The sequence below is a fragment of the Phocoena phocoena genome, chromosome 8, assembly GCF_963924675.1.
Source record: "Phocoena phocoena chromosome 8, mPhoPho1.1, whole genome shotgun sequence".
Classification (NCBI taxonomy): domain Eukaryota; kingdom Metazoa; phylum Chordata; class Mammalia; order Artiodactyla; family Phocoenidae; genus Phocoena; species Phocoena phocoena.
Genome location: NC_089226.1, coordinates 57,022,691 through 57,049,707, shown reverse-complemented (window position 1 = coordinate 57,049,707; position 27,017 = coordinate 57,022,691). Strand labels below are relative to the sequence as shown.

The following is a 27,017-nucleotide window of genomic DNA, read 5'->3' as shown; positions in this document are numbered from 1 at the left end:
ATCTCCATATTGAGCTCGTGCAGCTCAATATCAAAAAAACAAACAACCCAATCCAAACATGGGCAGAAGACCTAAAGAGACATTTCTCCAAAGAAGATGTACAGATGGCCAACAAACACATGACAGGATGCTCAACATCACTAATCATTAGAGAAATGCAAATCAAAACTACAATGAGGTATCACCTCACACCAGTCAGAATGGCCATCATCAAAAAATCTAGAAACAATAAATGCTGGAGAGGGTGTGGAGAAAAGGGAACCCTCTTGCACTGTTGGTGGGAATGTAAATTGATATAGCCACTATGGAGAACAGGATGGAGGTGCCTTAAGAAACTAAAAATAGGGCTTCCCTGGTGGCGCAGTGGTTGAGAGTCCGCCTGCCGATGCAGGGGACGCAGGATCGTGCACCGGTCTGGGAAGGTCCCACATGCTGCGGAGCGTCTGGGCCTGTGAGCCATGGCCACTGAGCCTGCGCGTCCGGAGCCTGTGCTCCGCAACGGGAGAGGCCACAACAGTGAGAGGCCCACGTACCGCAAAAAAAAAAAACAAAAAATAAAAATAGAACTATCATGTGACCCAGCAGTCCCACTACTGGGCATATACCCTGAGAAAACCATAATTCAAAAAGACACACGCACCCCAATGTTCACTGCAGCACTATTTACAATAGCCAGGACATGGAAGCAACCTAAGTGTCCATCGACAGATGAATGGATAAAGAAGATGTGGCACATATATACAATGGAATATTACTCAGCCATAAAAAGAAACGAAATTGAGTTATTTGTAGTGAGGTGGATGGACCTAGAGTCTGTCATACAGAGTGAAGTAAGTCAGAAAGAGAAAAACAAATACCGTATGCTAACACATATATACGAAATATAAAAAAAAATGGTTATGAAGAACCTAGGGGCAGGATGGGAATAAAGACACAGACCTATTAGAGAATGGACTTGAGAACATGGGGAGGGGCAATGGTAAGCTGGGACAAAGTGAGAGAGTGGCAAGTACATATATACAGTACCAAATGTAAAACCAAAAGCTAGTGGGAAGCAGCCGCATAGCACAGGGAGATCAGCTCGGTGCTTTGTGACCACCTGGAGGGGTGGGATAGGGAGGGTGGGAGGGAGGGAGACGCAAGAGGGAGGAGATATGGGGATATATGTATACATATAGCTGATTCACTTTGTTATAAAGCAGAAACTAACACACCATTGTAAAGCAATTATACTCCGATAAAGATGTTAAAAAAAAAAAAGTGAAGTGCTGGACTAAGGCCGCCAGACAGTAATAGCTCAGTTCTTGTCTACCTGGGAACTTGCAAATCAATCTTTGTCCTTCCCCCCACCCCATCTAAAGCAAAGGATGGGATCTTGAGCCATTAATCAAAAATTGGTTTGGTGTGTCCAGAGGGGATCAATGAAAATGACCATGTAATTGCAGAAATGGAATCTGCACCAGGAGGTTGATTAATAAGGTGCTCAGGGAGGAGGGGCTGGGGAAGGGCTGGGAAGGCGAGGGGGCAGCAAGAGCCAGTACTAGAGGGGCATCATCTCAAGCTGTTGTGTGGCAGAGAGTGTGGCTTTGCCACGTGTAGCTCCAGCCACCACCACTCCGTTGGGACTAAGGGTGGTAAGTAACTGGGAAGTGGTGGTGAGCAAATTACCCATAAAGTGAACTGTGACAAGGGTGTTCCACCTACAGTTCACAGAGGCCTTCGTATGCACCCTCACGGGGCCCTCGTAATAGTCCTCTGAATCACAAACAGGATTTTCTGTGATCAGACCTCTTACCACCTGCTACCCACACTCGAACCAAACAGATTCAGGTCACACTCTATTCCTTGCTGACCGAACCCCTACCTTCTGAATTTGGGAGTCATGTAGATCTGGGTAGTGGTTGATACTTGTATTCTTGTTATTTCTTTGAGGCTCAAAGAAAGTAAGAAACTCAGCCAAGGTTACACAGCTAGTAACTAGTAGAGCTTGGATTTAGAACCAGGCCTGCTGGCTCTAATTCCCAGCCCTTTTTGCTAAGACACGCCCCTGGAGGATGCCTCTGCCATCATGGAGTTAGCAGCTCTGCACTGGGCAGGGGCTGGGCTCAGCCAGCCTTTTAAGATTACCCTCTAACCATGAGTCTATGATTTTATGAAGTCAGGACTGTTTAGAAAAAGTGGCCACATGACGCACAGAGGAGGCTGGCCCAGAGGCTGGCCAGTATAAAAGCAGCGGTTGACTCCTCCGTGCTCAGCCGTTGCCGTGACCTTTCTTGACACCACCCCTGTCTTGTGAGCAGAACCAGTTACTAGGCAGAATAAAGCCTTGCGGAGGCTCGGTGGTGCCTGTGGAGGCAGATGGTGGATATCATCAGTCATTCATTCGCTCACTGTTCATTCAGCAAACACTTTAGAAGACATTATCTGTGGAAGACAATGGGCTGGGAGCTAGGGCTACAAGATGAGCAGAAGGACAGGGTCTTTCCCTGGGGGAGCATAGTCTAGTGGGGGGGGACACACACACACACACATATGAGCAGATGACACAGTACGTGTGCTAAGTTCCACGATGAAGAACACACAGGGAGCATCTTACCCAGCCTGGGAGGTGCGGGAAAGGCTTCCTGGAGCTGTCCCCTGAGCGGAGTCTTGAAGGATGAGTTAGCCAGGTGGAGAAGCAGGAGAAGGGCAATCTGAGCAGGTGGGTGAGCGTGGGTAAAGCATGGAGGTGAGAAGCAGCATGGCGCGCTGAGCAGACATAAGCTTCTGCAGGCCGAGAGAGGAACCCACGGACGGTGTAAAGCAGGGCGCGACATGGTCAGAACTGCATGTTCTAAAGATCCCTCTGGCAGCTTAAACCAGTACCAGTGGCGGTAATTTGCGTATCTCAGCATCTGAAGCTCCCTTGGCCCCAGGTAAGATGTCCAGGTTGAAATAGATATACACAATACCAAATTAACAAGCGACTGAGGGCCACTTATATGAGGACAAGGGACACAGAGTTAAGCTCGGTTCCACTGCTTGAAATAAAATGCACAAGCTGGCGGTCTCTGATCCAACACCTCCAGTGTCAGGTTTGGGCACCTGTTTTATCTTGGTATCTCTAGTACCAAGTATATTTCTTATGAATGAAAACAGTTGGATCATTCTGTATTCAATAACCCAGTCAGTTAATTTAGCACCCAAAGGAGAAAACCTATATATTTGGCTGAGACAATTGGTCAATTCATTCAGGATGTCTGAGCCAGTTGTGTGTGAAAACCTGACCCAACTCTTACTTCCCCTCATTTGTATCTGGTTCCCAAGATTTAGAGGGGATCCTAGGTTAGCCTGCAGTTTGCCCAAGCAGACAGGGCACCTCGAGGTGAGGATATAGCTTAGGAGTCCAACTTATCTGAAACCTGACTCCCTTCAGGCCGGCCTCCTCCCTTGGGTGAAAGGGAGAAGCAGCCCAGGCTGTGGAGCAGCCAGGTGCAGCTGGCAGACACCCTCCTCCCTGAGCTTCCCTCTCCTGTCTGTCACCTGGTGCAAACACCTGCTCCACTACATCAGGAGGGCTCAGCGGGACTGCACAGAAAGAAAGGCTTCGTAAGCAATTGGTAGTTATAAATTCTTAGAATATTATTGCTTAGGTTTGTGAACTCAAGGTAATTCAGTAGCTGGGATTCTTTAAAAGTGTTCTTCTTGATCAGTGTTTGCCTCAATCAGCTTCATATACTGTCAGAGTAATTATCAGAAGGACAGAGAACACAGACCTTTCAAGTACTGTACAGGGAAGGCAGAGGGGCCTGAAATGAGCTCTACTTAGTGTCCACTATGGGTTCCCTATAGCCATCAAGTCATTTCATCCTCACTCCTCTCATATGAGGTGGGTATTAGTGTCCCAAGTTTTAGAGGAGGACAGTCTGTGTTTAGTGAAAGACACAGACTGGCATAGCTGCCACCGACGTCCATCCATGAACCCGGTAAAGGCCTAAGGGCACCGCCACCGTTAACCTGTATTCACATGCTAAGGAAGAAAATATGTAAGGATGGCAACTCTGTTATTAGAGCTATTCTAGGATGGTCTAGGTGTCATGAGGATCGATGCATCAGTGGCAGTGCGATGGAGAGCTTGGGATCACGTGCCGGGTTCTGCCCGAGGGGAAGCCGAGCAGGGTTGGTTCCATTGGTTGGAAACAGCTGCCTCTCCTGTCTCGGCTCAGCTGTCCCTGCCGCTGTCCCTGCCCTATTGGCCTCAGGTGGGGCTGCTCTAGGTCTCCCCTTAACTGTAGATGGTCCACGGTCTACATCCTGAAAGAAACGTTTTATACCTGAGGTCCTGAAAATGTGAACTGCTCTAAGCATTTTGGCAGGGAGAGGGCCTTGAAACCACGATGCACATAGAGGGAGTCCGCACACAGAGGGCGTCCACTTGACACTCCCTGAATCTATGGGAAGCAGGCCGTGCATTTTTAAACCCTAGTGGAAAAAAAAAAATGAGGGAAGAACCTCACTAAGAACACAAACTCTAAGGAAGGATTAAACGACGCTTATAATGAATGTAGCAGTGGGGACCTATTTTAAAACTAGAGGCTGGTTTTAACTTCATTTGCTGTTTCAGGGAGGTGATGATAGTAAGGGGTGGAGATTTGCCTCCTGGGCTTGGGCAGCATCAGGGAGCACAGCGGAAGTGAGGCTGAGGCTCCGGGTGAGCCTGACCACGGGGTGGTTCCCACCTTCCTGCTTCTCCGCTGCCCATTCTTGCCCTTCGATTCTGAGTGTGTCTCACCTTCTCCTGGGCTATCCTCAGTGTCTTCATACATGTGTGTTTTCTGGGTGTCTTCTCTCTTTGCCTGTTTCTACTTCTCCTGTCTTTTCCTCTCTCAATCCCTAGTTTTGATCAAACAATTCTTCACTGATCAAAAGAGAGCTAATGTTATACTTTTAGGTACGTTTTATTATTGGACAGTATTTTGCATTTTCTGCCTCATACAAAAGCAGGCAGGTGGGTGGAATGCTTTCTGTTCATCTGGAAAACAAATATATAGTGTTTTGTTCCACATACATGATCCTTGATTATTCCTACCACGGCTCCTACTCAAAGCCCAGATTTTGAGAAACAGCAACAGAATGAGTCCCAGCCTAGAGCTCCCAGCCTAGAGCAAGAGAGGACCTGTGGCTGGTGCCCGGTTTGAGGGTGAGGGTGAGAAGCACGATGGTGGGAGCATGCGTAGGTGGGGTACAGCTGGGGGTGTGAATAGAGACCCTGGTTAGTGACCTCCCCCTCCCCCGACAGCACCAGGACGTCCACGGCACCCCGACCCTCCCAAGGACTGAGCTCACCTGGCATTGGCTCCCACATCTCTGCTCTTGCAGCCCTTCTGCCTGTCATGACTGGCCGCCCCCCACCCGGCTCTGTTCACTAGGTCGCCACTTGCCCATCCACTGAGGTCCTCCCTGATCCACAGAATCTGCTAGAACAGACTCCTTCTTCATGTTTCACTGTGATTGGAGGTGGGGTCTCAGCCATCCTGCTTCTCTGCTCCAAGCACAATGCCTGGCACATGAGAGGTATTCAATCAACATGCACTGGCACAAGGAAGCGGGATCCCAAAGGATAGAATCTTTTGTCTCCCATTCCAGCAGAAGGACATCCAAGTGGGCACCCTCGGCCCTGGCTCTGAGGTGCCCACCCTTCTGCTCTCCTGCCTGTAGGCCTGCCCCTGCGTGCCCCGCATACCCATATGCCACCCACTCTCCAAGGTTCCCCCCCATGAAGACTACAGATTCCCCACTCCCGGTGGGAAGAATCCTGTCCTCCATCTGAGCTCCCAGCTCCCTGGCCTGTCGTTACCTTGTTTGGACTCCCTTACGGCAGCTTCCACACCCCCGTGTTAGGCGCACACCCGACTGTCACGCCATCACCCACACAGTGAGCCAGCCCCTGAGCGTGGAGCCTCCACAGTGACCAGGTTAAATAAATGAAGGCACCTCTGCCATCTCTTGGGAGGAGAAAAGCCATAACAGACAGTCCTGCGGGTTGACGGGAAGAGGGTGGAGGTCGGGGGCCAGCCTCCCAGTGTGGCGAGGTGGTGCTGGCCACTCACCCCCAGCTACATGGGATCAGATCGTTACACTACCTTGTTGGCCACTGGGTCTCCCGGTCCATCGTCGCCTTTCCCAACACTTAGCTCTGACTGCTTGCAATTAGTATCTGAGAGGCAAGTATCTAAAAGAGTCAAGCTGCGTTACGGAGAACCCCAGAGAAACTGCGGGGTGCAGCTCATCTCGTGGAGAGCGGCTCAAATGGCAAAAGTTGGTTCCTTCACCTACTCAGCTGGGCCTTACCAAGGAAATAAGATCAAGAAAGTGGTGTTCGTCTTTAGCATTTATTTATAATTGGAAAAACTGTTTGTTTGTTTTTTCTGAGCAAGCACAGACCACAAGCACGTCACAATCAATTGGCTATACATGAATATTTTTGTCATTTTCTTACTAACAGCAGGAATGAAATAGCACCAAGAGAGGTGTGCGCTACACATACATAGACAATCTGTGGTACGCAACAAAACCCAGGCCACAAAATCGTAATTAGACGCTTCCGGTCTGCCTTGAGAGAGGCAAAGGCGTAACGGGAGCACCAGCAGATAACAAAAAGCTTTAAGGACCCAATGCACAGCTTTAGGGATCATCTTTGCAGGTGAGTGAAGCAGAAGGTGAGAAAGCTTCAGTCCTAGCTCTTTTGTCAGGGGAGGTCAGGGAACCACAGGGAAGTGTACAAAAATGGGGCGAACAGGCATTTGAAGCTTGGCCACCTTCAGAAAGGCAACACTAAAACACTGCTTGTGAAACTGAAATCAGTTTCAGTCAGCGCGTTTGGGATGCAGAACTAGACCGGCTGAGTTTTATTTGTAAACAGTAGAAATCAAAGGAGGTTTCTTGCCAGTGAAGTGACACATTCAAGAGTCAAAGCGAACTACCAACAGGGTTTTCTCAGTTGGAGGCACTAAAAAGATGGGGAGACTAAAGGCCTGAAAAGACACCCTACAGGTCATTTAAAGCGTCAGGTGGGGCAGGGAAGAAACTCAGGGCCTGGGGCCACAAGGTGGGTGGTTAACTCTACAATTGGGGCAACACAAACTTGAATCAGACACAGGGGTGGAATCCTACGTATCCTGGTTGTGCTGTGGTGGAGACATTTATACACGCTACCCACTACGGCTGGCCCCGTGTCGGGTACACAGGCATCTAATAAGCGAACGTTGAGTGAATGGTCCCCTGTGCGTCGTAAAGTTTGATTTACTTGATCTGCAAAAAAATAGAGGACTATTCTACGGAGAAATCCAAATCGTGGCTAACACCAACATGTCTGACGAATGCCGGATCTCAAGAGAACAAACATACGTTGGCAGATTCTCTGGACAAAGTTAAGACCATGCTGACCGAGCTCTCAGCATGAGATTATTGTTAAGATCAGCTAGCAAATACCTGAATCAGTACCGAGATCTACTCCAGCCCTTTCCAGCTAGGCATCAAAATCTGTGATCCATAAACCGTGAAACTCACTAACGTTTTCTACCTTGCTCGGTACTTCTTCCTCACAGTTCCTTCCCTGGGACAGAAAGGAAGATGGCAGAGAGGCCTGGCCAAGCGCTTCATTTCTGCAGGTTCTGTCCTCTTAGGAAATAGGGCCTGCATAGCACAGGCTCAATTAATTTGCAAGAGACTTCCCAATCAGCCCAAAGGTGACAAAGAAAATGGTGTAAATGGGGATTTTGCTGCCTGAATGGTCAGAAGATGAGAGAGCTTGTGGAGGCTCTATTTCCTCCAACTTGAAGGACCTAACGGGACTTTTGAGGTAGGGAACCGTGAGAACTTCACTCATTACCACTTTTATTACAAAAGAAAAGTACGCCTGAGCAGAGGCTGGTGTCACACAACAGCCCAGCGATTTCTGAGTGACGGCGACAGGAAGCACCCTGGGGACGTGGGAAACAAAGAGTACTGCGCAACCTACGCGCCGCCACGGGGTTTGCAAATGTAATTTTTCTAGTAGGTATGTGGGGTCTTTCCACAACTCCCTGGCTAATGCCTACAGCACAACTCTAGCACAGCTAAGGTGGCACTGCTGCCACTGGCAGCTTTAGCCACACAGACACGAGACACACGATGCAGGGAGAGCTGCTTTTATTCAGAAATGAGGTCCAAAACGCTTGCTAATCATATAGCAGGGGACTGTCCTCATCTTAGGCTAAGTCACAGAAATGTCCCATAACCTGAAGTTCAGCATCTCCTGTCCTCTCTGAGGAACAGAGCAAGCAGAGCCCAGGCAGGAACAGTAAACATCGTCACAGCAGCCACTACATCTGCTTCCTGCTGTGTGTTTCTCAGAAGCAAGAAAGCCACATTCTAAACACACTATCTTTACACCTTGAGCTTTCTTCCTCAGTCCTCCGTAACCAGTCACTTTGCAAAATCCACAGCACTGGATAGGCGGAGAGTTAACAGGAAAACAATCTCATTTTTGTCATCTGCCTATGATGTCTGGAGTGTACCTACACCTAAGCCTTTTGCCCTGGCCTAGTTTTGGTCATCAGTGGCACATCATTTACTTGGTATACGATTTAAAGCCCACTGATAGGAAACTAAATGCAGTCACGTGTTTCTAACAGAAGAGCCTATGAAAAAATTACTTAAACCTAACAGACGCAACTCATTTTATTGACATGAAGGCCAGAATATTTTTGTTTGCTTGTTAAATATTTCCACACATTTTGTCAATTGCCGAAGCCCAGGTCAAGCTTCTATAGCGCATGAGTTTTGGAAAAGAACACTTTTATCTAAAGTTCAAAATTGATCACTGGCACAGACCCTGGGGAGGAACAGGAGGGGAACGCCCTACATTCATGTCTAAGCACCGCCAGGACGGTTCCCCTGTGGTCCCCGGGTCTCCCTCGGCAGGTATATTCTCCCCCGCCAGGAGGCACCGCCCTGCACACAGGCTCCGGCTGGTCCAGGGGCCCGTGGCGCAGACCTGCTCTAGATCTGCACAGGAGGCAGGCCGCCCAGTCTCTGAAACAGGATCCGTCTGTTCAAAGAAACCAAAGAGCTCCTAGGACGTTCAGGACCCATGCAGATGGGAAGCCTCTAATCAATTTTGTGGCCTTTTTTGTTGGTTAGTGAAAAAGAAAAAAGAAAAGGAAGAGGAGAAGCAAGGGAAGTGCAGTGCATTACTCTTTAGCCTCAGCCAGCTTATTGTTCATCTCTGCGCTCTGCTCCTTGTCAGCAGGCGGGGCAGCGCTGGCGCCCTCCGCGCTCTTTTTCTTGGAGGCCCGGCCCAACACCACCTGCTTGTCTTTGGCCTTCCTCGGGGGCTTATGGCTCGCTGAGGTCTTTTTTGGTTTGGAACTCTGGAGACTAGGTTTCTCCACCTGCACGGAGAGACAGACAGACGGCGAACAGAAACACAGAAGGGGAGGGAGTAGGAGGGCGAATTTAGAGAGAAGACGTGATTAGTGAAAGGATAACAGTAACAATGCAGGACTCGGAGGGGCATGGCGTGTAAAGCCTCTTCGGGGACGTTAGGGCATCCGGCATCTCCCCTCTGAAGCCCCCGGTCAGCCGTTCTGGCCGTCCTCTCGCTGGCCACGCCGCCAGCCCTTGTGTCCCGGGCCCCGCCAGGTGGACTGTGTTCTGTGATGCACTCCCCGCTGGCCCTGCCCGTGGGAGGACGGTACCTCACCATCCTGCTCAACTCAGGCAGGCACGTGAGTGGCTTTAGGCAATGAGATGTGAGCAGAGGTGACGGGTCACCTCCAGACAGAAGATCAAGAGTCAGCCTGTGCTTCCCAATGTGCCCCTTTCCTCTGCCACAGAGAGGCTGCTCTTCACCCTGAGTTCTAGACGGAAGAGGTGCCGAGGAAGAGAGCTGCAGCCCACCCACGGTGGGCCCGTACTGGTAAGAAATAAACCTTGGTTGGGCTTCCCTGGTGGCGCAGCGGTTGAGAGTCCACCTGTCGATGCAGGGTACACGGGTTCGTGCCCCGGTCCAGGAGGATCCCACGTGCCGCAGAGCGGCTGGGGCCGTGAGCCATGGCCGCTGAGCCTACACGTCCGGAGCCTGTGCTCCACAACGGGAGAGGCCACAACAGTGAGAGGCCCGCGTGCCGCAAAAAATAAAAAAGAAATAAACTTTGTTGATGGAAGACACTGAGATTCTGGGCGGTTTACTACCACAGCAGGAGCCGGCCTTTCCTGTTTCTGAGCTCCTGTGCACAAACGTCCTCACTGAGAGGCTTGGGCGGGCAGTCTCGCCCAGTGAGGCCTCCAGCGCTGTCCAGCCATCCCCTCCTCCCCTCTGGCTGGCTCCCCAGACGGTCTTCCCCAGGGCTGCTGTTCAAGCCCACTTCCCTCTCCCCAAGCTACCTCCTGCCAGTTCTGCCCCCTCATTCCCAGAAGATGGTCTTTTCTTCTCTTTTTCAAGAACTCTGGGCCACTGGGTATGATGCCTCAATATGCCACCCTCCTCCCACCCACCTCTGGATTTACTTTCCCCAATCTTCCCTCGCTCCTCTACTTGAATCTTCTTTTGTCCAAAGTCAATCCCATGTCCTGGGTCCCACTTCATCTGTGGAAGGTGGACGGAGATGATGTTGGGCCTCATAGGCCGGGTCATCCACTCAATGAAGTCTAGGGGTTTTCAAGTCACCCCTGACCTGGAAATAAGGTAACCGATCGTCCTGGTTTGCCCAGGACTGAGGGCTTTCATGGAATATGGAATTTTCAATGCTTCATCTGGAGTAGTCCAGGCAAACTGGGTTGGGTAGTTGCCTTACCTGTAAACCAGTCCTGGGCCAAAGAGGAGACTCCACTTGACTGCAAGATTTTAGGGCAAAGCAGAGCAAAGGCTCTTAGGTTTTCAGACTTTTACTGCTATTATAGAGAGTAGAGCTGATAATTGCACAATTCCGTATGGCTTGACATCATAGAATAAGCTACGGTGTGTATGATTCCTTCCTCAGCAGCAGAGTCTCCAACATGACTCTCCCTCTCATGAATGCATATTGCGATGCAAATAAGGCAAAGCTCTGATGTCACTGGAAAATCCCTGAACCCACTGTAACTTACTTAGGAATGAAAATCATTCACAAACTGTTTATTATAGTAGCAAATTACTTGGAACACATCTTGCAGCTGATGTGACAGGTGTATTGTGACAGACTGAGAATTGCTGCCGGCTGGAGGGAAAGGATAACAAAAGGCAGGTGATGTTTAGGGATTTGGGAGGTAAAGAGGTGTCCAGTGATTGGAGCTGAGGATGAGGCAGGGGCTGGGTGGGAAAGAAGTCAGGCAAGGAAGCCTCCAAGGCTGGGTCAGCACTTCAGGGGCAGAAGCACAGTTATTTTAAGAAAAGGGGATTTAGGGCTCATGTGAGATTTTCTGCCATTTTGGGGGGGGTGTTCTCAAAATCAGAAGCTAGTTCTCTGGAAACCTACCAGTCTTTAAGCTGTTTTCATTTTAGGTAATGTTCCTTTAAAAGTTCACTTTGAATTTAGCAAAGGTCCCTGGTAAGAAGCCCCTCTGTCTCTGTGTGCTGTGAAGGAAAGGAGGGGCTTTAAAGAAGCCCTTGGGGGCGGGGCCAGAGTTGGCAGTACCCCCTTCCCCACCCCTCAATCTCTGCTGCAGTTAACCCCTCCATGCCAGGCAGTGCCGATGCGTGCCCAGAAGTTCAGTCTCACCTTTGGCGGTTCCTTGAAGGGCTCACTGTAGAGGCTGCGTATTCTTCTGCGATCGATGACCTTATTGTCAGCTGGGGTTGGCTTATTGGCCTCCCCTTTGAACTGGGCGCTGTAGCTGGTCTCATGAGCCATCTTATCATCCGGGGGCTTGTACTGGGGCTTGGCTTTTATGGGTTTCACAGGCTTGATGTCAGTCCATGCTCTGAATTCATTCCTGCAAATCAAAGAAAGCCTAAGTGATATGATACATCCTATATCCAGAAGCAGTGCTCTCACACAGGGCGGCAAGCACAGCAGGTTCTCAGTTAGTGCTTGTCGGGCTGACTGATGTGTGGCTGAAGAGTGAACTCACTCTCTCCTCCTGCGTAAGTGTAAGTGTTCCTTCCTGCCCGGTCGAGGCAGGTTGTGACAACAGCAGCAGTAGTTCAGAGAAAGAGCACGGGCTACCAGCTCCCACTGTGTGACCACGGACAGGCAGTTCTCATCTTTAGGCCTCATTTTCACAATACCTAACATGAGGCTGAAAAAACTCAATCCATTCAGTCATTTATGAGTTCAACACATATGACCGAATGCTGCTGTGTGTGAGGTTAGAAAGCTGTGGCTGTTAAATGAGACAACGTGTTGGACATTGTGCCTGGTACGTTGTGGCCGAACGAAAAAGTCCCAGTTCTGATTGAGTTATTTGTAGTGAGGTGGATGGACCTTGAGACTGTCATACAGAGTGAAGTAAGTCAGAAAGAGAAAAACGAATACCATATGCTAACACATATACATGGAATCTAAAAAAAAAAAAAGGTTCTGAAGAACCTAGGGGCAGGACAGGAATAAAGACACAGACATAGAGAATGGACTTGAGGACACGGGGAGAGGGAAGGGTAAGTTGGGACGAAGTGAGAGAGTAGCATGGACATATATACACTACCAAACGTAAAATAGATAGCTAGTGGGAAGCAGCCGCATAGCACAGGGAGATCAGCTCAGTTGGTGCTTTGTGACCACCTAGAGGGGTGGGAAAGGGAGAGTGGAAGGGAGACGCAAGAGGGAGGGGATATGGGGATATATGTATAGGTATAGCTGATTCACTTTGTTATACAGCAGAAACTAACACACCACTGTAAAGCAAATATACTCCAATAAAGATGTTAAAAAAAAAAGAACTCTACAAAAAAAACCCACAACTAACCATCAAAAAAAAGCCAGTTCTGTTCCTTCCTTTGTCATGATGAAGATGCTCTGTAACCCTGGATCTTTAAAGTCAATACTTCTCTTCAATAGCAGAGGGCTTGCTTCTTGTGCTACCTGAACCTTAACAACCTCAATCACTTTAGATGAAAATCCTTATGAAATGTCTAAATGCCTGCAGGTCATAAATACGCAAAATGTACTGAACACAACCAGATGTCACCATGGGGACTTGTGTTGGGATACAGGATGTGTAAGCGAGTCTTGGTGGGTTTGGTGTGAATGGCTATTGGTCCTTACCCTAAATGATCCCTATTTGGTGATTTTTGAGTCAGTGTGTCAGTTTGCTTGTTCATAGCAATCTCTCTCCTGGTTTCTTTTTTTTTTTTTTTTAACATCTTTATTGGGGTATAATTGCTTTACAATGGTGTGTTAGTTTCTGATTTATAACAAAGTGAATCAGCTATACATATACATGTGCTCCCATGTGTCTTCCCTCTTGCTCTCCTGGTTTCTAATCAGCCATATCTGATCTGTTACAGGACTGGAGAGTAGATGGTGACAGTGTTCAAAACAGGGTAAAATAAATGTCGCTGCTGATGTAGGCCACAGGGTCCATCCTGTTTGTTGAGTGCAAGACATCCAATACATAAGCTCTGTGGCTCTGAGGTCTTTATCAGTCTCCCCTGATCTGGGGCCATGAGAAGCTGTGCTGTGGGAAAGGAAGAGCCAGTGTACGAATATCTGTGGAGTGAGGCTCTCCAGCACCCTCTCTCATCCTCATGGTAACTCCCTCCTTCAGGGCTCAGACATGAGTGCCACAAACAACAGGCCACAGGGGACAGTAGAGAGAGCTCAGGCTGCCAAGGAGACACACGAATTCTAGCCCTAGCTCTGCCTCTAGGTAGATGCTGAGCAGGCCCCTCCCCTCTCTGAGCCTTAGTTTCCTCATCTGTCAAAAAAAGAATTGACCAGACAATGTCCTTATAATGCCCTTCAGGCTCTGAGGGTCTCTGAGTTGATAAAGCTGGTTTGGTAACACTGAGCCATATCCTGGTCATTTGAGCTCCTGAGGGGCACTGGCTCACGTGTGAGCAGACTGACCACAGTTTCTTAAGAGGTCCTCCCGAAGCTTTAGACTTGCCTTTCCAGTGCAGTTGGACCTACTTCTAAATGCCCCACCAACTCAAACTCAGCATCCCTAGAACCAAATCATCTTGTCTCCCCTGCCAAGTTGTCTACTTTTCTTGGATTCCCTCACTGCTCCACTGCACTCATTCATTCATTCATTTATTCATTCATTTATAAAACATATACTGAGTGCTTAAGGTCTGCCTGGCAGGATGAACTCAAGGTGTGGGAGAGGGAGGGACTGGAGTTTACTCCAGGACAATAAGATAGGTTCCATGAAGGAGGAGGGAGTGGGGAGCACAGGGGAGGAGCTCCTGCACCAGCCCGGGAGTTGGAGGATGGGTTCTGGAAGGAGTCACGGAGATTGACAGGGAGCAGGCCGAACGTGGCGGGGCAGGTTTCCAGGCAAAATGGGGGGCATACAAAGAGGCTCACGAGAGGCCCGGCCCCCCAGGAGGACCTGCGGGCAGCTCGGGCGGCTGGGTTGAAGCTTGGTGGAGAAGGACAGGAGAGGCTGGGCAGGTCATGAAGGTCCCGCCAGCCGTGCCAAGGGGATGGTCTGGACTGTAACAAGAAGTTGCCAGATGAGTTCAAGCCATGGATGCATGTGGCCAGATTCTTCTTGGGGAGGAGAATTTTGGTAGCAGTGTGAATGGGGACAGAGGGGGAGGGGTGAGTGGGAGGCCAGAAGGGATGTGCAGTGAGCCGGGAGGAAAGCAGAGGCCTGAACCAGGATCGTGGCAGTGGGGACGGAACACGGCACTGAGTCGAGGGAAATGGGCGGGACTCGAACATGGCTGAGCTGAGGGAGGCCAGGCTTGGAGAGATATCTGGGTTTGTGGGTGGGGACACCACCCCCCTGAGCCGTGGAACCTGGGAAGAGAGGGGATTTGGGAGGAGGGTTGAGACCCTCCTGATTCTGTTAATGGCAGCCACCTACTCGGCTTCAAGGCTGCTTTTGGAGCCTCTCCTCCCTCCTCCTCCTCCCCCCATTCGCCTCTGTAGCCTCAACCAGTTACCATGACCCGACTTCTGAGCCATTTTGGCTCTACACACAGGCCCAGTGCTGGCCCGGGCTGCCTCTGGGGCTCGGGCCCCATTACCTGCCTGAGGCGCCAGGACTCCCTTCCTTCCTCCCACCCTCGGGCCCTGATACTTGGCCTGCATCTCTCAGTAGCCAAAGCAGTGACAACCTGGCTCCCAAAATACGATGGCAGAAACCCGGATTCTCTGCTCCCACCCCTGCCTGCCTGCCTGCTTGCAGAATGAGGGCTGAGATAGGTATACACTGGCCCCAAGCACTGATTCTGGGTCACTTCTCCCAGGCCAGCTTCTGCAGCTTTCTCTCTCTCTCTGCAGCGGCCCCTGTGGGCTGGTAAGTGTCTCTCTGTGAGCATTAACCATGGGACGTGTCCTTGTGGGGACAGCTTGGTCACCCTGGTCTTGAACAACTTTGGTACATCATCTTCACGTGGGATGTGTTAATGAGTCCCATAATAAGCTCACTGTACTTATAATAGGCTGTTAGGTTTAAATCCAAATTCTATTACCTAGAACTTTCTTTGAACTCTCCACAAAACCTTCCCCAGCCACATGGAACAATTAATCGTATGTCATAAAAAAATTATGTACCATTCATTAGTCACCTCTTATAAGCTGGAAGGTTGTTTCTGTTTTGTATATTCTCTATAATCCTTACAACAACTTTGAAAGGAAGCAGTATGATTTCCCTTTTATGAAAGAGGGTCACCAAGGCTCAGAGAGGTTAAGTGGCTTGCATAAGGCCACACAGCTGGCAAATAGCAGAGCTGATTCTCAGCCCAGGGGAGTCGGGCTCCACAGCCCACATCCTTCCCACTGCACTCGGACAATGTGCTGGAGCTGCAGTGTGCTGGCGGTCCTCACTGGAGGTGCTTGTGCAGGCTGTGGCCTGCTGTCTGCAAGGCCGTGGAGGGCTTATATGACACAGACTGCACAGAGAATACCTGAGCTCCCCCAGCCCTGAGATGCTCCTCCCAGAGCAGTATGGGCCACACTCTCAGGTCAGTCATGTCCAGTTCCTTTTGCCACGAGTTCATGGTCCCCTGTAACCATCAACTCCCCTTTCTGTGCAACCAGATTTCAGCTTGATCATTCATTCATTCATTTGTTTGGCATTTGCCAAACTCCAGCCATGGCCATGGCATGTGGCCCACAGAGAGGAGTAAGCCAAGGCTGAGGTCTCTACAGTTTAGTGAGTCAGGGTCTGTCCATGTGTGACCCTAAGAAAAGGCAGAATGAAGCAAATAGGACAGAGCTCAGAAGGACAGAGGGGAAAGGATGCTTTATTCTGAGGGGTGAAGTGGGGAAGGGGGCACTGAAGGATGCAGATAGAGAAGTGGGTGGGGGGAATCAGGCAGCAGTGAGGTCTTTGGGGCAGGTTCACAGAGCGGCTGAACCACTCAGGGAGCGGGAGGGTGGGGCTCTTGGAGGGATGGCAAGGTGACCGGGTGGGCAGGAGCTAGGAGCAGGCTGTACAGAGCCTGGAATGCCATGCCTGGATGCTAGTGGGAGGGCTGGGGAGCCGCTGAACACTTCTGAGCAAGGCAGCACTATTCCTATTCCTCCACTGATGGTGTCCTCCTCCTCTCAGACTGTCCCAATTCTAGTTATTCTTCAAGGCTCAGCTCAGGGCTCTCCTCTTCCAGGAAGCCCTCCTGGATTACTCAGCCCAAAGTCTCCCAGCTCTTGGCTCCTGGACCCTCTACTGTACTGTCCAACTTTGTGGTTACCTAGCAGTTTCACATTCTTTAATTCTTTCATGAGTCCGTTTGTCTCTCTCGAGGGATAAGATATATAACAGAAAATTCATGACAAAACTCTCCTTCAAGTCCAATCGCATTTGCGTGGCTGCAGAGGGATATTCTTTAACTTACCCTGTATCAGACTATAGGTTAGGGGCCTGGCTGGGCGAGGACCTCAGTCCTCACTTGCCCGCCAGAACCCTTCCCTCCCCCTGGGCCATCATTGAGAGCCACACTCCATATCTTTCCTACATTCCTCTCAGGATTGAAGGGTTTGGCATTTACTAGAAACAGCTGTTATTTGATGTCCTTTCTGGTCAGCAACTGGCCCTCCTCCTGAGCCCTTCCTGCCTGCCTAGATGGTGCAGCGCTTGCTCCTTGGAGGCAAGAGAACATCTTATGCTTCTATCCGGTGCCCATCATGCTGAAATGATGATGGTCTCACAAACTTGTCTCCTGCCTTAGCCAGAGGCCATTCTCACCAGGAACTGAGCTCTGTTTATCTGTGTTTCCCTGCTGCCCTGAATAGCATAGAGCAAAACATCCAAGAAACATTTGGAGAATCAAGGGTTCTGTTCTACTAGAGAGACTTGTGAAGGCTGCTCACACGTGGGGCTTCTATTACTGCTTAAACCACGCCCCTAAAACCCATGAGCCGCAAGTCTTAAGTTCTTGTCGGGAAGAGTTTCCCTCATGAAAGTAAACATGCCAAGTCACCCAAGCTTCCACAGAATCCATCCTCCCTAGATTGACAGAAGGCACCTAGCGCCCCTGCTGAGTGAAGCTGCCTGAGGCGGGAAAGGGGCCGGCTGGGGGCCTCGGCACGGAGAATCAGGACAGGGAAGGAGAGGAAAACTTAACAAACACTTGCCCAACACCTACTTGTTAAAAGGCTGAGCCCTTTAAGAATCTAACCCTACTTTAGCCTTTGAACACGCTGTGTGGTCACTGTTACTCACCCCATGCTGTGTGTGAGGAACTGAGCATGGGGAAACGAAGGGACGCCAGGCCAAGCCAGTACAAGCCAGTACGTAAGTCAGGCAGGTACTGGACCGCAGTCTGCCTGACTCAAAGGCCTCGTTCTGTCCGCTTCTCCACACTTGGGGGTGGGTGTGTAACCCACCTCAGGCTCATAGCGACTTTGGATCCTGGCAGCAAACACAAAAAAGCACTGCCCTTCAGCCTGTCTGGTACACACCACAGTGAGGCTCTGGGCAAACTGGGAGGATCCACATCTGCAGGCTGCTGCGCTGGCCTCCCAGAGCTGTTCCTCATGCCAAGGCTTCTCCTGTATCCGGATGTAAGGAAGTCATGGGGATTGGATGATCCAACCACGTTGCCAAGGCCTCACTGTCCCCTAGAAGGACCCCATCACTTGAGGCTTAGGGCATCACTGATGTCCTAATAATCCCTGCAGGGGCAGAGAATGGCTTTGGGACTATGATGTCCCTCTGTGGGTGAGTCAACTGCCCAGAGAAGTGGCTCCACTGCTATGTTCAGGTCTGGGCATAAGGACTCCTTACAGGACTCCGCTGATGGCCCCTGTGTGCTGGGGAAACCTATGGAGGGGAGCCTGGGCCGGTGTGAGCCGTCTCAGTGTGTGGGGACTTGGTGGACAAGATGTTCCTGGGCTGCTCCCTTGGGACCTTCAAATCACAGCACAGTCACACTTAGAGCAGCTGCTGAAGTAGAGCTTTTGTGCTGACCAGGCAGAGTTTTTAAAGGAGTCAACAAATGCTCTACCTTCACCTCCTCCTGTGCAGCCCCTGTGCCCACCTCACCTGGGCCCTCAACGCCTCCTCTCCCTGGACCACAGCATCAGGGTCCTGGCCCCCAGCTCCTCACTTGGACCCACCCAAGACACGCTGCAGGATAAATCTGCTCGGCTGTGAGCGCACTTGCCCCTATGGGAACACCTTAGCAGTTCCCAGTGTCCTAAAGGACCAAGTCCCAGCTAAGGTCCCTTCTAGCTGCCACGTGTCACGATTCCTTAGGATGATAGGCAGAGCCCTGTGACTTGGCCCCAGGTGACCACTCCAGCCTCGTTTCTCTCCCTTCATCGGTCGTCCGCATCACCAGTAAGGGAGTGTTTTCTGCGTGCCGGGTTCTCTGACTGCACTGTCTTATGCTGTCCGCACAACGACACTGTGCCACGGGTACCGCCACCGACTCTGCCCGGGAGGACTCCACGCTGCCCTTCCCCAGACACAGACTGCACTTTCCTGCTGTGCGGTTCCCCTTCCTGGCACGCTACTCCCTCCACGCCTCCAGTTGCTGAAGCATTACATGACCTTGCGTGCCAGGATCCGGTGCTCTCCCCTCCAGGGAGTCCCCAGGCCCACTGCTGAATCAGGCCTTCCTCCTCTGACCTTCATCTCTTGGTAGCACTCACTGTCTTCCAGCTTGTCCTAGGCCACCTGTGTAGATATCTTCCTTCCCTCCCAGACTGTGCCCTTGTTGAAGGTCAGGACTGTCTTTCTGCATCTGTGTAATCCTCACTGTGCCCTGGACGTGGATTCAGAATGCAGCCTCCACCTCACCCCCGTGAACAGCTAAACAGGAAGTCCCTGGGCTGCCCCAGCCAGGGAGGGGGCATAAAGTTGCTACACGGGCATCTCATGGCCTATATACCACTTCCCACAGTATGTCCACAAACTCCTTGACATTCTTCCCTTAGGTGAAGTTTAATTCCCCGCCCCTTGAATGTGATTGTACTTAGTGACTTGCTTCCAACAAACAGAATACGGTGGAAGTGATGGTATGTAGCTCCCGAGTCTGCACCACAAAGCCACTGTAGCCTCGTCCTTGCTCTCCCTCTCTTGGATCACTCAGCCTGGGGACAGCACGCTGCCACATCACGAGGACACTCAAACAGCCCCTAGGGAGAGGTCCATGGGGCAAGGAACCGAGCCTCCTGCTAAAAGCCGTATGAGTGAGCCGTCCTGGAAGTGGACCCTCAGCCCCAGGCAAGCGTTCAGGGGACCTCACGAGAGACCCTGAGCTAGAACTCCCCAACTAAGCTGTTCCTGGATTTCTGACCCTCAGAAGCTGTCTGAGATCATTAACGTTTGTTGGCCTAAGCTGTTAAGTTTTGGAGTGATCTGTTACATAGCAATCAATTCTAATACAGACCCCAATCAGAAATTACTCTTCCCATCGAAAGGAGTTTTAAAAACCCAGGGTTCAGGTCAGCAAGGCAGAGAGCACTGGTGTGAGCAGAGCCCAGGAAGTTCAAGTTCCCAGCAGAGCTGTGGCATCAAGTGAATAGAGACGGTCATGCTTCGGTTGTAAGAACCTGAGGGGGAACATTTTGCAGCCTTCACTAGAGGTAGCAAAGCCTCCTATGCAGCAAAGCTGGTTGAGAAATACGTGGCTGGGGGCCTGGTCACAAGCAGAAACAAAGAAACTCAGGCCCTCACAGGAGAAAATGATGCCTCAGTGCACACAGCACATGCCAGGGCTCAGGGAAGCACAGGCCGAGGGCAGGGAGGTGGGAACAAGCATCGAACCTGGGCCAGAAGACAGTCGGTGGTTCCCTGGCAAGAGCACAGGCTCTGGAATAAAATAAACCTGGGTGCCATCTTGGCTCTAACCCTCCAGTCAGTCCCTCACTTGCTCTGAACTTCAGTGAGCTCATTTGGAAAGGATTTGCTCAAGGCCTGTTTCACAGGATTGATGTGGGGTTAGGTTAAATGAGAACGTATTAGTAGCAGAAGACCCGAACGTCAGAATTACCAAGTCTATGGTGGATAACTGTATCATAATGTATTTGGTTTTCATCACAGAGTCACGTGCTCAAAAAAAATGATTGAACATCTTCTTCATCACAGTCACGAAGCTGAAGATGCAGTGTGAAAGCCAGATGCTGCTCCAGCCTCACTGACCTTGCAGTTAGTGGGAAGGTCTAAACAATTACACAGACATCAAATATCTGTCCAGCTATTGTTTTCTCTGACCACTGCAGTCAACGGTTTGGTGCCCAATGTGGACAAAATTTGGACAGAAGCTTCCAGTGGCGGGTTCATTTCTGAATGCATTTCACGTTAGACTTGAACAAAGTAGCATTCAATGAATGCCTGATTAATTGAATCTCCAATACTGAGGGCCCACTGTAAGCAGATGTTCACTCCTTAAGGCCTTGTCCCACTTAAGCACATTTTCTTGCAGTGACTCAAGGGGAGATATTGAAAGAGCAGTTACAGAGGGAGAGACTGAAGACGGGAGAGAGCTGGGTGATTGATGAAGCCAGGTCCCAGAAGAGGAAGGGGGGAGGCATCAGGAGAATGCAGAGAGGGTTTGGCCTTGGAGAGACGGTGTTGTAAAAGAAGAGAACAGAGGCTGGTCCTTCCTTTCTCATTTGGAAAAGCCTGACATTTACAAGAAACAATGAAACAGAAGTATAGAAGGACAATTTTACTGCTGCGAAGAATATCTACATGTGTTAATTAGTACAGATCACCTCTTGACAGAAGTGGAGTCTTAGAATAATAGATTATTGCCAACTACAATCATATATAAATTCTACGTCTCTGCCCATAAGCCCCAGATTTATTTATTATGTGTCTAAGTCCTTGGGGAAGATACTTCTTTCCCCATTCTCTTGACAATGAAATTTTCAACAACATTCCTCAACTGCTTTATGAAGGAAGAAAACCACCCTTTTAAATCTTAATGGTTTAAAATCTTCCTGTAGATTTTCATCAGTAATTTATGTTGCCATGGAAACATTGCCTTTGTTCAAAAATCGTGTCCGCACTTGTTATATTAAAGTGTTCTAGAAGAAGGGAAGCAGGCTCCTTATTGAACTCAGGTTGGAAGCAGTCAGCGAATGCTGTCGGTTGCCAAGCTGTTGTCAGGAGTTGGTTAAAGGAAGTAGGATTTGTAGATTAAAAAGAAAAGAACATCCCTGGGCCTGGTGGGTTGCAGGGGGCTTAGAGAGGCTTCTCTCTCCTTCTAGGGGGAGTGGATGACTGCTTCTTCCCGCTAGAGATGACTCGGTCAAGAGAGGAGTTTTATGATCCATGCACGTAAATGTACTGCATGCATCTTTCAGCTTCTTTTGTGTGAAAGGGAACCTTATAGAGAATGCCAACATTCTAATCATTTAGGATTGCTCTTCTTATCCATTAAAACCCAATAAACACATGCATACCATGTGTGAGTTTTTTTTGAAATGAGGAAAGCACACACTGGGCAAAAAACTTGTCAGTATATAAAGTTTGAAGCTTATTGAATGTGAACAGAGAATGAGAGGAAAAGAATCCCCTTTTCCCTGCCATGGAAAGATCTAGCATGGGCATCAGTTGGCAATGACAAGTGTTGGGATGTGGGTTCCCCTCATTAGGCAAATGGCTCATTCTGCAGCTAACTGCTGTCTCAGTCTGTCACGGGCTGCATGGGGCTCACAGGCCCCCGTGCACCTGGGAAACAGTGCCTCACACAGAGAAAGCCATGTGCACGATATATATGAGTATGATATATATGAATTACGAGTACAGATAGTTAAAAATGAAAACTGCTCAAAGTAGGAGTCAGTTTGATTCTACACCAATTAATTTAGGTTGCAGTGTCTAGCAGGCACTACGCTAGGAACTGTCGGGAAGAAAAAGGGTCCAAAATAAGAAACCTACAGTTGGCAGAGGTGGAGGATAAGAGTGGGGGAACGTGGTAGTTAAAGTAAGTGCACATACAAATACACCTCACGTAGAAAAGAGTAAGAGCTAGATGAGAGGTTATAAGAAAATTACAGTTCCCCTTCCTTGCTTGCCAGCCCCCACTTTCGCATTATTGTCTGCATTTACTATTCGCAGGAATGCGGGACTTGTGCTACAAGACCATAGCTATCTGGTTGAGGCCACTCTCTTCTGGATGGTTGGGTCCCCAAGGACCCGTGTCCGTTACTTGCAGAAAAATGGTTCCTAAGACAGGAAATGGGAACCCTGAGAGTTGCCCTGAAAGGAGGGAAAGACTGCTGCCTCCTTCTGGGTAAACCTAGAATTCTGGGAGGATACTCCTATGAGATGATCTATATAAAGTGCCAAGGACATTGTATGATACATCCAGTGAAGTGCTCAATAAATCCAGGTTTCCTCATTCTTTGCTCTGTGTATAGGAGGGGTTTGATGAATTTTTTTTTAACAAATAAAGCTGGTGCTAAAGATAATATCATTTTATGACTTCTTGAGACCTATGCTAAGTTACTCTTTAAAGTGTAGCTCATTACAAGGAAATACTAGGAACAACTTCACGTCATTAAACTTGACAATATAGATGAAATGGACAAATTGTTAGAAAGATGCCAATCACAAAAGCTGACTCAAAAAAGAAATAGAAAATCTGAATAAATGTATATCAAGTAAAGAAACTGAATTAGTCACTTAAAATCTTTCCACAAAGAAAATCCAGCCCCTGGTGATCTTCTATCAAGCATTAGAATTAAAATTCATATTGTTGAATTCTATCAAACATTAAGGAAAAAATAAACACCCGGCCTAGGGCTTCCCTGGTGGCGCAGTGGTTGGGAGTCCATCTGCCGATGCAGGGGACGCGGGTTCGTGCCCCGGTCTGGGAAGATCCCCCATGCCGTGGAGCAGCTGGGCCCACGAGCCATGGCCGCTGAGCCTGCGCGTCCGGAGCCTGTGCTCCGCAACGGGAGAGGCCACAACAGTGAGAGGCCCGCGTACCGCAAACAAACAAAACCACCCAGCCTAACAATCTCTTTTCAAAATAGAGGACGAGAGAACACTTCCTAACTCATTTTAAGATGGGTAAAATCATGTATTACCCTGATACCAAGCTAGTCAAACACGTTTTAAGAAAACTACAGGCCAATACTACTCATGAATATAGATATTAAAACCCTTAACAAAAGATTAGCAAATCAAATCCAGCAACATATAAGAAGGCTTAACAAGTGAAGTTTATCCTAGGAATGCAAGCTTGGTTTAAGATACAAAAAACAAAAGAAAAATTAATGTAATATGCCATTGTCATAGAATAAAGAACAGAAACCATATGGTCATCTTAATAGATACAGAAAAAATGTTGGACAAAATCTAACACCTTTTCATGATTAAAATAATCTCAGTAAACTAGGAATAGAAGGGAACTTCCTCAACCTAATAGAGGACATCTACCAAAACCCTACAACTACCATTATACTCTATGGTGAAAGACTTAATGCTTTCCCCTTAAGATCAGGAATAAGGCAAGGATGTCCACTGTTATCACTTTTATTCAACATTGTAGTGGAGGCCATAGCCAGTATAATAAAGCAAGATAAAGAAATTAAAGGCATATAGATTAGAAAAGAAGAGTAAAACTGTCATTATTTGCATATAACATGATCTTGCATTTAGAAAATCATCGGGAATCTACAAAAAGTTCTAGAACAAATGAGTGAGTTTAGCAAGGTTACTGGATACACAATGAATATACAAAAATTAATTATATTTCTATAGACTAGTCTCAAACAACAAGAAAATAAAAAATTTAAAAATCCATTCACAACAGCATCAGAAAGAATAAAATGCTGTGGAATAAGTTTACCAAAAGAAGTGCAATGCCTGAACACTGAAAACTACATAATATTGCTGAGAGAAATTGAAAACCTAAACAAATGAAGTCATGTACAATGTTCATAAACTGGAGGATTTAATAATATTGCTAAGATGGCAAATCTAGAAATTGATCTATACATTTCAAAGCAAATATTATCAAGATCTCAGCAGGAGTTTTTGTAGAAAATGACAAGCTGATTTTTAAAGTTTATATAGAAATACAGGAGATATAGAATTGATAAAAATTTTTTGAGAAAGATAAACAAAGTCTGAGTACTTATATTTCCTTATTTTAAAACTTATTATGAAGCTATAGTAATCAAGTATGTTACTGGCATAAAAATAGACACATAGATCTATGAACAAAATAGAGAGTTCAGAAATTGATCTTTGTATACGGTAGTATGTTGAAGCTGGCCTATCCTGGCTTACAGAGCTGACTGTCAAATTTTCAGGAATCTGGTGAGCTGACTGTTAAACTATTGGTAGCTTGAAATGAGCCATGTAAGAGTATTCATACCAGGAAATTGGCCAACACTACAAATTAAGCCCCTTCTTTTTCCCAGAGAGTTAGTTGTTAAACATTTACCATCATATCATTGCTCACATATATGGTCAATTTATTTTTGACAAAGGTGCTAAGGTAATTCAATAGAGGAAAGGATAGTCTTTTCAACAAATGGTGCTGGGAAAACTGGATATCCATATGGAAAGAGAATTAATCTCAACCACTAACTTACACTACACACAAAAATTAATTAGAAATGTACTATAGACCTAAACTAAATGTAAACCTGAAAATGATACAACTTCATAAAGAAGACATGGAAGAAAATCTTTGTGACCTTGGAGTAGGCCAAGATTTCTCAGATATGACACAAAAGGCAAAAACAATAAAATTTAAAAAATGATAAATTCAATTCACCAAAAATAACATTTTTAGTCTTCAAAAGATACCATTAAGGCAAGGAAAAGACAAATCATAGTCTAAAAGAAAATATTTGCAAAACATATACCTGATTAAAAATTTGTATCCAGAATATATAAAGATCTCTTAAAACTCAATAATAAAAGACAATCAACCCAATTTTAAAATGGGAAAACTACTGATAGACACTTTACTAAAGAAGATATACAAATGGCAAATAAGTACATGAAAAGATGGTCAACACCACATTTTAAGGGGAAATACAAATTAAAACCACAATGAAATACCACCACACTCACTAAAATGGCTAAAATAAAGATCACTGACTACACTAAGTGTTGACAAGAACATGAAGCAACTGGATCTCTCATACATTGCTGATGGGAATGTAAAATGGTACAGCTACTTTGGAAAAAACATTGTTTTTAAATTAACCATACACTTACAACATGTCTCAGCAATTCTATTCCTAAGTACCAAGGAGAAATGAAAATATACATCTACAAACAATTGATACACAAATGTTAATAACAGTATTATTCATGGTAGCCAAAAAGCTAGAAACAACCCAAATATTCATCATCCAATAAACAAATAAAGAAAATGGTAAATCCACACAACGGAATAACACTCAGCAATAATAAGGAATGAACTAACATGGGTGAATCTCAAAAGTATCATGCTAAATGAAATAGCCAGACAGAGATATGACATATATGATTTTGCTTATATGAAATTGATAGAAAAGGCAAATTATAGAAACAGAAAGATCAATGGTTGCCTAGGCCCAGGAGTGGGAAGGAGGATTGATTGTAAATGAGTGGGACAGATGACAATATTCTAATACCATCTTTCAGGGACAGTTGCCCCGATGCATAGATTTACTAAATCTCATCAAACTGTACTTAAAAGGGGTTAATTTTATGTTATGTAAACTATAACTCAATAAAGCTGTTAAAACATCCAGCTGTCTTGTCTTCTTTCCTGACATCCCTCCCCTTGCAGGGAGCTGGCCCCTGCCTCCTTTAGTGCCCTGGGACTTCTCTGTACCAGCTTCTTTGTCTGTTTGCTCACACTGCATTCTTGGCTGTTTCCAAGCCCATCTGGGAGGCCTGGGAGGACAGCCAGGGCTTCCAAGCCCTCTCTGTGTCCCAGGTGCCTGGTTTGGAGGCTGGAATGTTTGACCATTCGCCCAGTCAGTGTTGCTGAACATGTAAATAAACACCCTTGTCTTTACTTTTTTAATTGTAAAAGTAACACGCAGCAGTTACAATTAGTTGTCTACTATTCTTTTTCCTATTAATTGGTATGAATCTCTATAAGTATTAGAGATAAAAATAAGACATAATATTTCTTTGCCACTGTGTTTCCCAGCTTGTCCTTTGCCTGCCTCTCTATGGCTCTATCTATGTCTATGCAAATCCCAGCTTACATAACAGTGACCTACCATGGCCCCCTGTTTGGACTAGAGCCCTGCTCTAGGGGCCTCAGGGTGTTTAGACAAGTCCATGATGAGAGACCCCAGTGTTCCTCAGCAGTCTCCTGAGCATCACTGGAAAGCTGTGTACATAAGGCCTGAGGAGGGACAAGAGTCAGCGTGACTTCCTCACTTGTGGCTACATCCATATATAAGCTTTAAATTTGCACATGGCCTATTCTATCAATCTTTTCCTTTATCCTTTCACTCTTGAGGTTAAAAACCTTTAAAAAC

At 47.7% G+C, this 27,017-nt stretch overlaps 1 protein-coding gene across 1 annotated transcript in view; it reads right to left on the bottom strand.

The window, feature by feature from the left end:
• Positions 1–27,017, bottom strand: part of MAP6 (microtubule associated protein 6) — an 88,608-nt gene that overhangs the window by 17,424 nt on the left and 44,167 nt on the right. Inside the window, exons 2-3 of the mRNA XM_065883073.1 lie at positions 11,721–11,934; positions 9,217–9,413 (exon numbers count right to left, since the gene is read on the bottom strand). Coding sequence (XP_065739145.1) covers positions 9,217–9,413; positions 11,721–11,934 — 411 coding nt within the window. The remainder of the gene's footprint in view (positions 1–9,216; positions 9,414–11,720; positions 11,935–27,017) is intronic.